General features: G+C 42.2%; 2 protein-coding genes across 4 annotated transcripts in view; one reads left to right on the top strand and one right to left on the bottom strand.

The window, feature by feature from the left end:
- Nucleotides 1–12,673, bottom strand: part of KCNIP4 (potassium voltage-gated channel interacting protein 4) — an 894,954-nt gene that overhangs the window by 99,880 nt on the left and 782,401 nt on the right. The gene's annotated exons all lie outside the window — the stretch shown is intronic.
- Nucleotides 3,187–4,428, top strand: LOC120924314 (prothymosin alpha-like; the record flags this gene model as incomplete). Its single annotated transcript, XM_040335195.1, has 1 exon — nucleotides 3,187–4,428. A coding segment is annotated over one exon (291 nt), but the record flags the coding sequence as incomplete, so codon positions are not given.

Below are 12,673 nucleotides of genomic sequence, written 5' to 3'. Positions count from 1 at the left end.
TGAGTAAATATATTCTTGGGAATGATGGGGAATAAGATCAGTTCATTGTTACACTTTAGTGCTAGGATTCCTTTTCCGAGATGAAAAGCAGTTTGAATCTAAGATAAAATCCATATACCGGTATGTTTGTTAGGAAACCTTTTGCATTTACTGTATTAGGTCATCTCTACAAGCAGACACTGGCATTTTCTATTAGTGAAGAATGTCAGTATTACCTTATGGAAAAACTAGCTGCCTGGCTGACATATTCATTTAAAGCCCTTCTGAACCACAGAAGCTAGAGGAAGCCATGTAACAGGTGACTTTGAAGTTCATATTTACCTTGGTATTTCAACTTTGGTTAGAGTACTTTGTTGTACCCCATAATTAGAAGACAGACACGAAACAATATCCCTTTTCTCCAAAAATTATTCACGCACATCCACTAATTAATGACTCTGCTTTTCATTAAATTGTTCCTTAACCTCCCTGACGGTAAACCCGAGCGTGACTCGGGGTTGATTTTTTATGCTAGGATCGGTAACCCCGAGTCACGCTCGGGCTGGACGTGCAGAGTGTGCAGCGGCGCGGCTTACCTTTCGCTGGATCCACAGGCAAGTTACTTACCTTGTCCCTGGATCCTGCGATGCCTCCCCGCTGTGTGAGCGAGTGGGACCTCCTCGCTCGATTCACAGTCTCCCCGTGTGCCGCCGATCTCCGTTCCCTGCGATGTTACGACGCACGGGAGCGGAGATCGGCGCCAAATTCAAAAAAGTAAACAAACACTTTACATACAGTATACTGTAATCTTATAGATTACAGTACTGTATGTAAAAAATACACACCCCCCTTGTCCCTAGTGGTCTGCCCAGTACCCTACATGTACTTTTATAAAAATAAAAAATTTCATTTCTGCCTAAAAACTGTAGATTGTCCAAAAGTGTCCCTTTATGTCAAAAATGGTTTTAGATCAGCTAGAAAACAGCAATAATAAATTATAATCACTTGCAGAAATGTGCGATAGCGATTTGTGGGGAAATTCGTCATAAAAAAAAAAATAATGACAGCGACAATTCTGCAACTGAGCACATTTCAGTGATTTTGAGTTGATTACATTATTGAATAATTTTTATTATAATTATATTATTATTTGTTATAATTATTTATAATTATTTATTATATTATAATTTATAATTTTGTTTTAAAAAAAAAATCATACCCGGGATGCCTACAAGACTCTTGCTTGGTCAGATTTAAGTGAGTTATTCCTAAAAATTACAGGCCTACAGTATAAAACGCCAAATTTCCTTGCAAAATAATTGTACCGCTTTTGGTACGTAATTCCAGACAGAATCATACCGCCAGGGAGGTTAATGTGTTTTTCTACCTCCTTGTAATGTCCTATGTAAGCACCCAAGCTCAGCTGCTGAGAATGAAAGGTCATAGCAATATGCTGGGCCCTCATGGGATAGCTCAAAGGGGCCTACAGATCTCTTTCCCTGTTTTCTATTTTTGCAGGTTGCTATTGTTTGCCGCAGTTTCCCTGGGCAGCAACATCCATGGGATTGGTAGGCAAGGGCTAGTAGCGGATTGGACGAAATTGGGGGGTGTAAAGCCCACGCGAAGGGAGCCAATAAAAGGAGCTGAGAGCAGTGGTCTCACTGACCGTTTTGGACCCACCCACCCTCCCTATCTTCGTCAAGTCATGGTGTTGTCCAAGTTGGGGAGTAGTCTTCCAGCATTGTCTGGATGGACACCGTTTAATTAGTTTAGCGCATTTTAGCCAGGATGGCTTTATATTAATTAAAAAATTTAGTATATACCCCGTGGATAACACCGTGGCCATATAAATGGCAAAATAAATAAAATATGTTTGAAATTAATTAATGTTTTTTTGTCACCTTATTACAAAGTCCCTTTGTGCTAGCCCATGATCTCAGTGTTTCTCTTGAACTTAAATATTAATTTTTTCACAGTGCCTGCAGTTACAATTAGTTTTTGTTTAAAAACCTAGTAAAGGAAAAGTTCACCTTTTTAGGAAAAAGTAATAAATGCACATATAGTGCCTGGAAACCCCCAAAGGTTTATCCTATAAAAGGCCTTTTCAACATACAAACAAATTAAACTAAAATATAGCTTCCATCAATATAAAAAAAACAATAAAACAAAAAACAAATAAAACAAAAAACATGACATGTGAGCCCCTTTTTAACCACTTCCAAACCGCCGTACGTCTTTATACGGCCTAACTTTAAAGATGGATATCTCGGTAACGGCAGCAGCTGCCACAACCGAGGTATCCATCTTTAGTGTCAGCGGTTCTGTTAACGATAACGGCGGTCTCCGCGGCGGATTCACCGCGAGATCGCCGTTATCGGCGGCGGGAGAGGGGCCCCTCCTCCCGCCGCTCTCCCGCGCCCTCCACCGCTTACCGGAGCCGTCGGTAGCGGCGGAGGAGATCGGGTGCGTTCGGCTGCTGACTGGGGACGAGACTGAAGGAAAATTCTCCTTCGCCTGTCCCCATAGCTCGGCTGGGCGGAAGTGACGTCAAAACGTCAGTCCCGCCCAGCCTCTTAAAGAAACATTTTTTTTTTTTGTCATTTGAAAAAATGACAGTTTCAAATTTTTTATTTTATTTTTGCATTTTAGTCTAAATATGAGATCTGAGGTCTTTTTGACCCCCAGATCTCATATTTAAGAGGACCTGTCATGCTTTTTTCTATTACAAGGGATGTTTACATTCCTTGTAATAGGAATAAAAGTGATCATTTTTTTTTTCCAGTGTAAAAAATAATAAAATAAATTAAAATAAATAAGAAAAAAAAAAAATTTAAAGCGCCCCGTCCCGACGAGCTTGTGCGCAGAAGCGAACGCATACGTGAGTAGCGCCCGCATATGAAAACGGTGTTCAAACGACACAAGTGAGGTATCGCCGCGATCGTTAGAGCGAGTGCAATAATTATAGCCCTAGACCTACTCTGTAACTCAAAAAATGCAACCTATAGAATTTTTTAAACGTCGCCTATCGAGATTTTTAAGGGTAAAAGTTTGACGCCATGCCACGAGCGGGCGCAATTTGTAAGCGTGACATGTTGAGTACCATTTTACTCGGCGTAACATTATCTTTCACAATATATAAAAAAATTGGGCCAAATTTATTGCTGTCTTATTTTTTAATTAAAAAAAGTGTTTTTGGTTGTCATGTGATCTTGGCTTCAGGACTTGAAAGCAAAAGAAGTCGTAGGAGAAACAAAAAATGGCAAGGACAAACCAGCCAATGGGAAAGCGGAAACTGAAGAGAATGGAGATGATGCTGCAGACAATGATGAAGAGGAAGAAGTTGATGAGGAAGATGAAGAGGATGAAGGAGAAGGAGATGAAGATGAGGGTGATGAAGATGATGAAGCAGATGGACCTGTTGGGAAAAGAGCAGCAGAAGATGACGATGAGGATGATGACGTTGATGTAAAGAAGCAGAAAACAGATGACGACGACTAGAGGGGATATTCCCTTTCTCAAAATAAATTCTATATATAATACTTCTCCACCGCCTCCCCACCCTTGTCGCGCTCAGAACATGGTCACTTAAAGTGATGCATCCGTCCCACCCTTCATGCAGGTTCCCATGGCCCCCTACTCCGTCCACACAAGTGGCTGTGTCTATGAGACAGGTCATTGTGTTCCCATGGTGCATTCTTTTTAGAGCAGCCCCCAGGTCCTTTCAAGTTGAGAGGGCCGACCCCTTCACTGCCAGTGTGGGCTGCAGTCGCATGCTGTCCTCTCCGGTCCTAAGAAGAAAGTGGGGGTTGAGGTCAACAGCAAGAAAAAAAAATTGTTTTTCCTTTTATAGAAATTCTAAAATGGGAAACAAAAAAAACGCCCTTGGATTGGGGTCCTATGTTTGTATTTTTTATTTACATTTTATATTTTTGTACATATTGGTATACAGCTGTCCTTTTTCTGTACCGGGGATCCGGCTGACAGGGTGTGGGGCTTTTAAATTACACATGTAACTTTATTTTATTTTCGGTAATTCTCCTGTAGATTTCTGCCAATGAAATCCTGATGTATTTTGTTCTTCTCTGGGCGGGGTGGTGGGTGGGGTGGAGCAAGACTGGGCTGTTTCTTCTCCAAGGGGAACAAATGGAGAAATCTTTACAAAAAAAGTTAAAAAGTTGTTACAAAAAAACCTAAATAAATAAGACAAAATTCCCATATAAGAAAAATATTCTGATCATTCCAGTAACTTTTTACATTATTATTTTTTTCTTTTGTTTTGTTTGAGCATATTTTTAGCTGTTCTTTAGATGGGTTTGGATGAGTAATATGGCCAAAGATTTTAAATTTTTTGTTCTGTCTGAAGTTGCTGTTTACTTTGTCATTTCTTGGCCTGGCTGGATGTGTGCGGCAGTATTGTCAATAAAACTGCAATTTTAATTTGCAGGCTTTCTTTTTGTTCTAAAAAAAAAAAAAAGTGTTTTTTTTTCAAAAAAAGTGCGCTTGTAGGTCCGCTGCGCAAATATGGTGTGACAAAAAGTATTGCAATGATTGCCATTTTATTCTCTAGGGTGTTAGAAAAAAAATATATATATAATGTTTGTGGGTTTTAAGTAATTTTCTAGCAAAAAAAACTGTTTTAGTCTTGTAAACACCAAATCTGAAAAACACCCAAAGTAGAGAAGTGGTTAAGGGGAAGTCTTGCAGATAACAGAAGCTAAAAGTGACAGCTAACCTCAAATCACCCACAAAATAAATGAAAAACATAAAAGTCCTTAATAATAAGAGCAAAAAAAGGCATCAAAGGGGCTGATTGTTCAAAGTGCTATCAATTACAAGTATAGTACACTTTTTTAACTGACCCTAATATCTCCATATTTTGTCAGCTTACCCTATCTTTTCTCTACAGCAGCATCCATTATACTGACATTATGGCTGCTCTACAGTATGCCCCCCAATTTATAACAAATGGTCTGGTTTATTCAAACAACTACCCTATAGGCACTTCTATGCCCGCTAACTATATAGTTCGAAGGCTGTGCAGTGCATTAGAGTAAAAAAAAAATACCCAGTTGAACTTGCACATAAATTTGCCGGGACTATGAATTTTCAAACCTGCAGGATTCACCTTGAACTCATGGTAGTGGTGAAACACAAAAGAAGGTGCACCAACCTAGTGCATTATCCAACACACATTTATTTAAAAGGAAAGCAAAAGCGATTATACTCACACAAAAAATAAACATTAAAAGCTCTTCACATGTACTAGGAGAGGTTGCAACCACAGCCATTGTCTGTGCCCCAGATGGCATTCAAAAATGAACTGCAGATGCTGACACATTTCAGGGGTATTCCCTCTTCCTCAAAGCCCTTCAATTGGTTCAGTGTTTGTAGTTAATTTTTAGATGCCATCTGGTGCCATCCAGGGCACAGACAATGGCTCTGGTTGGAACTTTTCTTGGGACATGTGATGAGCTTTTAATGCTTTTGTTTGTGAACAAAAAGAAGAAAAAGAAAGGCGCACCAGCCTAGTATATTACCGTTGACAATTTATTAGATAGATATGATAAAATAAAACTACTCACAAAAGAAATGGTATAAAAGGCTTGTCAACAACGGTATGATGAATACCCCTCGAGTCACACTCCCGGATTGGGGGGAAAGGAGGTGTGTCACTGCCGGCTGACGCGTTTCAAGGTAACAGGGACCTCTTCATCAGAGCTCAACACTGCTGAGCTCTGATGAAGAGGTCCCTGTTACCTTGAAACGCGTCAGCCGGCAGTGACACACCTCCGTTCCCCCCTATCCGAGAGTGTGACTCGAGGGGTATTCATCATGCTGTTGTTGACAAGCCTTTTATACCATTTCTTTTGTGAGTAGTTTTATTTTATCATATCTATCTAATAAATTGTCAACGGTAATATACTAGGCTGGTGCGCCTTTCTTTTTCTTCTTTTTGTTCTCTGCTAGGATGCTCCCTGTCCCTGAAAGGCAGCAAGGCCACTGTTACCAGTTTTGACACCTATGGAAATTTCCATGCAGAATTTTGATTAACTGTTGGACAATCCACCCGTGCGCAGGAGTTTGTGTTTTTGTCTAACGCTTTTGTTTGTGAGTATGATTGCTTTCTCTTACCTTAGAAATTAATTGTGTGTTGGGTAATCCAGATACCAGGGAAAACTTTCCACGCATTGTAAGTCTTGTTAGCTTGCTGCACATTTTCACTGGCATGCTGTACACTTGCAGAGTACTTGAAGCACAAGTTCTAGTTGACACTTTTCCAAATTCAGCCACAGTGACCCCTGTGGTGGGATGACTATTGCACAACATAACTGAACCAGAAATTGCAGCAGACTTGCAGAATGTTTGCAAAGAAAGTTGATCTGGAGTCATGAAATACGGACTTCAATTTCAATACTCACTTCATGGAAAGCCTTTTGAAGAGGGGTGCTCAACCTTTTGAGAGCGAGAGCCACTTAGGTGATTTGGTAATGTAAACAAGCTCTTACTGTTCTGAGCTTCCTATAACTAGCTCTAACACTGATGCGCTGCTATTTACCTGCTATTTACAGGGGTGCAGAGCAGTGCACCTGTGGCTTCTATGGGTTAACTGCACTGAGCCATAGACTTACATTTTGCAGGTGTGGTGCACTTTCAGAAAGCGCACCACACCAGCAGGATATAATAGAAGTCTATAGTTTAGGGTAGCTAACCCACAGGACAGCCACAGGTACATTACGGTGCCCCTGTGGATCAGTGTGAATGCAGCCTAATAAACCTAATATGCCCAGAGCTTTTTTTCTCAGACAATAGGTGCAGGAACTCCCCCTTTTCGAGTCACCGCTTTTCTCCGCCCCCTACCCACCTCCCAGTACCGCCCCTTTTAGACAATATAGAACCAAGTTTCATTTTGTGTGCTAAGTAATTTATATGGAATTTGATAATGATATCAAGAAAAGCAGTAAAATAGATCCCCTGCAGCCAGCAACAAAAATTCCCCCAACAACAATGGACCACACACAACAAAATTTCCCTGCCAGCAACAATAGACGCACGGCAGCATCAACAGATCTCCGTACAGCAAGCATTAATAGACTCTCTGGCTGCCATCAACAATAGACCCCTCCCCCAACAGTAGATCTCAGTAGATCTCTGTAGCTTTCAGCAACAAATGACCCCCCAGCAACATAAGACCCCCCTAGAAACAATAGTTCCCCCACCAGCAACAATAAACCCCCCTGCAAAAATAGATCCACAGCAGTGAGCATCAATACCCTGCAGCACACCCCAGCAACATACAGTCAGTTCAAAAGGTGCCGGAACCGCGTTCCCCCGCGTTCCCGCTGAAAAAAAGCCCTGAATATGCCCATTACAAAAGCACAGTGTAGGTGTAGTTTAATACACTGACTTTTTCCTTTTCCTTTTCCAGCTTCTGCTGGTATTGCTCTCCAGGCTTCTAGAAAGGTCCCAGGTGAAGTGCACTTGGTATCATGCCACCTGGGACAGGAGCCGGCACTACAAAGGAAGTATTCTATGGCTTTTGCTCTCTCTCTGCTTCCTCTTCTGCCGGCATTGGTTCCATGCACTCTGATGCTCAGGGATGGCTGGTCAGCAACCCATTGATCATGGCTGCTTTCAGGTCGTGGGCCACATAAGAGGGGTTGAACACCCCTGCTTTTGAGGATAAAACAGGCAAATCCTGAATCATTCTCTTTCGACCACACCAAAGTACCTTATTTTCCAAACTGTCAGCTCCAATACCGGTCAGTAGACTTATTAGCATCAACAAGCACCTTTTTAGAAGGTAGAAGTTTCTAGAATCCATCACAAGTTTTTTTTGTTTGTTTTTATTGCAGTCATGGCTGAATCATTTCAACTTTCTGTTTGCTGTTAGGATTCTTGATACAGATTATGGGTGAGATGTCAGTAAAGCAAATGTACTGAAACAGAAAATGTTCACTGCAGATTTATGTAGGAATGGATTTCAATATTTCAAACGTAATCATGCTTGGTATTTGTATTTTTATAAATATTTTCAGTCAGAGACATATTGTGTATCAGGGACATGCCTGGAATTTTAACCAAACCAAATCACTGCAGTGTTATTAGAGACCTAAATACTGTACAAGCTGAAATTCTCCCACCGGACAAAACACTGTTTTATGAGGTAAAGATTATTTATAAGAACATTGCTGTGAACAGCAAACGTTCCGCTCTTAAGTTTGTCTATCTATGACAAAGTATAGAAAAAAAGTGCATTAACTGTTTCACAGCTGAATGTATTATAATCCTGGGGTCAGAACGTACTTTAGGACTAACGATTAGCTACTTAAAGTCCCCTTTCACACTAGGGCGGAGGGTGCGTCGGCAGTAAAGCGCCTCTATTTTTAGCGGCGCTTTACTAACAATTTTGCGGCGCTATTGAGCCGCTAGTGGGGCACTTTTACCCCCCACCAGCTGCCGAGAAAGGGTTAAAACCACCGCAAAGCACCTCTGCAGAGGCGTTTTGCCAGCGGTATAGCCGCAGTGCCCATTGATTTCATTGGGCCAGAGCGGTGGAGGAGCGGTAAACACACCATAGATGCTGCGAGCTGGACTTTTTTTACTGTCCTGCTAGCGCACCGGTCCAGTGTGAAAGCCCTCTGGGCTTTCACACTGTATAGACAGCAGTGGCTGTTTCAGGGTGCTTTGCAGGCGCTATTTTTTGCGTTATTGGTGCCTGCAAAGCGCCAATTGGAAGAATGGCCCAATTAAAGATAGCTATAAACATCAATGATGTCAGTAGCGCAAAAAATAAAAACCGCAAAGGTGATCAAATACCACCAAAAGAAAGCTCTATTTGTGGGAAAAAAAGGACATCAATTTTATTTGGGAGCCACGTCGCACGACCGCGCAATTGTCAGTTAAAGCGACGCAGTGTCAAATCGCAAAAAGTGGCCTGGTCTTTGACCACCCAAATGGTCCGGGGCTGAAGACGTTAATTTGCAGGGATTTCATCTCACTTCTTGTTTTAGCTATGGGACAGATAGTGAACGAAAAACTCCGCAATGGGACACAGATGGCTAAAAAAACCAGGGGTTATAACCCTCCCTCTTCCTCTAACCAAAATAAAAATAAAAATGTTTTGCTTATAGTTCTACTTTGAAGCTTTAAAACCAGGACAAGAACCCACCACTGCATGTGATTGCAAAATGAAGGAGCAGCAGTTTATGGATAGGGTCACTCCTGTGTTTTCTCCTCTTACTGTCATGCAGTAGAAACTGCTTGGCTTACAGTATTGCTCTTACCCTGAGCCCTGTTGTGCAGGAATATAGAAGGTGGACATAAAGGCTGATAGAGAAGTACAGCCAAAGCTCATTTGGCTGTACTTCTCTTCTGGATTACAGAAGTGCAGTTCATTCTGCTCTCCTGTGACCTGTTTTCAGCAGACAGCGGGCTGAAGTCCTCTGTCTGCTGACATCATAGAGCCGGTCCAGGCTCGAGCAAGATCACAATTCTGGAGTTGGGATCCACCCACATGCCTGGACCGGCACCCGGCTTAGCCCCTCAGCGAGCTGCTGAGGGCCATAGCCGTCTGCTCCTGCCCCCTCCACAACTCAGCGCTCCAGTGAGCGAGGAGGGGGCAGAGCAAAGAGCGGTGATGGACAGTCAGCAGATTTCTGCTCAGGGAGCTCTGAGAACTGAGCGATCTGCAGTGTTTGATTGCTCGGTTTGCAGCGTTAGAGCCGGTGGGGGACAGATGCAGCATCCACCTAGGTAAGTATAATTCTGCAGAAACCCCAAACCCCATACTTCTCTTTTAACCACTTAAGACCCGGACCAAAATGCAGCTAAAGGACCTTGCCCCTTTTTGCAATTCGGCACTGCGTCGCCTTAACTGACAATTGAGTGGTCGCATGTCCTTTTTTTCCCACAAATAGAGCTTTCTTTTGGTGGTATTTGATCACCTCTGCGGTTTTTATTTTTTGCGCTATAAACAAAAATAGAGCGACAATTTAAAAAAAAATATATATATTTTTTACTTTTTGCTATAATAAATATCCCCAAAAATATATAAAACATTTTTTTTCCCTCAGTTTAGGCTGATACGTATTCTTCTACATGTTTTTGGTAAAAAAAAAAATTGCAATAAGCGTTTATCGGTTGGTTTGCGCAAAATTTATGGCGTTTACAAAATACGGGATAGTTTTATTGCATTTTTATAAATTCTTTTTTTTTTTACTACTAATGGCGGCGATCATCGATTTTTTTCATGACTGTGACATTATGGCGGACACTTCAGACAATTTTGACACATTTTTGAGACCATTGTCATTTTCACAGCAAAAAATGCATTTAAAATGCATTGTTTACTGTGGAAATGACAGTTGCAGTTTGGGAGTTAACCACAGGGGGCGCTGAAGGAGTTATGTTTCACCTAATGTGTGTTTACAACTGTAGGGGGGTGTGGCTGTAGGAGTGACATCATCGATTGTGTCCCCCTATAAAAGGGATGACACAATCGATGCAGCTGCCACAGTGAAGAACGGGGAAGCCGTGTTTACACGCGGCTCTCCCCGTTCTTCAGCTCCAGGGACCAATCGTGGGACCCCAGTGGCGATCGGGTCTGCAGGTCCCGCGGTCACGGAGCTTCGGGCCGGGTTGCGGGAGCGTGCCACGGGCGCACGTCCGCGACCCACGGCTGGGTACATGTACAGGGCGTACCTGTACGTACATGTGCCCAGCCGTGCCCTTCTACTGATGTATATGTGCAGGAGGCGGTCCTTAAGTGGTTAAAGGTGGTCTTTAACATTTGTCTGCAGTTCTGCTTTAAAAAGTAAATTTTGAGAGAATACCAAATGATTGATCTCCTAATTACTTTAGATCCATGCCGAAAGAGCTACCTCGGAAGTTGCTGGCCTTGTTCCTTATTTTCTCTTACTTCTGCAAATGCACTCTGCATATTGACAAGCATTGCAGTCAGTTTTTGGGTATTTAAATTTTTAATAAATTATGCATCAGTCACAACATCATTGCTTGTATTCTGCTCTCGTGGATGCCTAGACTATAGAAGCCAACCAGTAAGACCATAACATTTTCCTTTTATATGGCAGGCTTCATCTGATGTCTGAAATCCAATGCCTGGCTCGGGGCCTCATTATTTCTCATCTACAGTTCCTGAACAACTCTGTTGTTGAGTTTCCTAAGCCTGGAGAGAATTGATGGTAATTATTTATTTTAACTGCTAAAGTAAACTTTTTCTCACTATGGGTTTAGCAGGTTGACACGCGAGCTCCGCAGTAGGCAAAGTAAATTGGCCTTGATTTATCATGCTCCACCCTTTTTCCTCAAACCACTGCATGAGCTAATGATACAATACATACGATTATGGTGTATACAAGACACTCTGATCTGCTTCTCACAATTAGAAGTTCGGCACCTGAGAGTTACCCAGGCCTTTACTCTGTCGCAGGGGGTGTGCTTAGCCTTAGGAAATTAATAACTTTCATAAAGTTGACACAACGTTTTTAGGGTCTTAACTTGTTAAAATAATGTAGTCTCAGCTCATAAGGATAGCTGCATGTGCTCTTTTTTTTAGCTGTTTTGTTTTCCTGTCAGAGCAAACAATTATACAAATTGTTAGGCTATAATGTCCTCATGGAGGGGGCCTGACTCCTGTTGGAGCTAAATGTCACTCATTCCAGGTTGAAGCAGGGTGAAATGCATTTCAGGCACTTCGGAAGCACTGCCTATTCATTGCAATGGGCAGAGGTGGTTTGGGAGCACTGTATACAGCGCTCCCAAACCATCCCAAAGATGCTGCTTGCAGGACTTTTTCTAACGTCCCACAAGCGCACCATCCCACAGGCTTTCACATTCGGGCAGCATGGGAGGCAGTTTTCAGGCACTATCCAGGCGGTATTTCTAGTGCTAAAACTCCTGAAAACTGCCTCAGTGTGAAAGGGGTCTAAGTTGATTTTTCATGTAACCTTGAGGCCTCATACACACGACCGAGGAACTCGTCGGAAAAAAAACATATAGTTTTCCTCGACGAGTTCCTTGTTAGGCTTGCTTGTTGCTTTCCGTACACACGTCAAGACAAAATCTCCTCGTTCTCAAACGCGGTGACGTACAACACATACAATGGCAGGGAAAGTTCGATTCCACTGGCACAACCCTGGGGTCTGCTTTTGCTAATCTCATGTTACTGCATGTTAAGTAAAAGTTTGGTCGGAGACGATTTGCACTTTTCAGTCTGTTACAGCGTGAAAAATGTGTTATCTCCATTACAAATGCTACTTTTACTCCCGTCTTATACTTTATTATGAGCATGCGCGGGTTTCTTAGCATACACATGCTCGAGTTTCTCGTCGAAAACCAGCCCGACGAGGAAATTGAGACTCCCGTCGAGGAAAAAGAGAGTTCTCTTTTTTCCTCGTCGAGTTCCTCGACAGTTTCCTCGATGAAAAACGTACACACGACTGGTTTCCTCGGCAAAAAAGCTCTCCCACCAAGTTTCTTGATGGATTCTGTCGAGTTATTCGGTCGTGTGTATGAGGCCTCCCAGTACCTTTGTTCTATGACAGCCTTTGAGCATGATATCAGCACAGACGTTAGGCATTAAACACTGATACATCTGCTCTAACAGGGAGAGAATACAAGAAAGTAATTACAAACATATCACAGTTTTTCCGGCAAGCTACAGAGCTTCGTATAC

The sequence above is a fragment of the Rana temporaria genome, chromosome 1 (assembly GCF_905171775.1).
Source record: "Rana temporaria chromosome 1, aRanTem1.1, whole genome shotgun sequence".
Lineage (NCBI taxonomy): Eukaryota > Metazoa > Chordata > Amphibia > Anura > Ranidae > Rana > Rana temporaria.
This window is presented reverse-complemented; position numbering and strand designations above follow the sequence as displayed.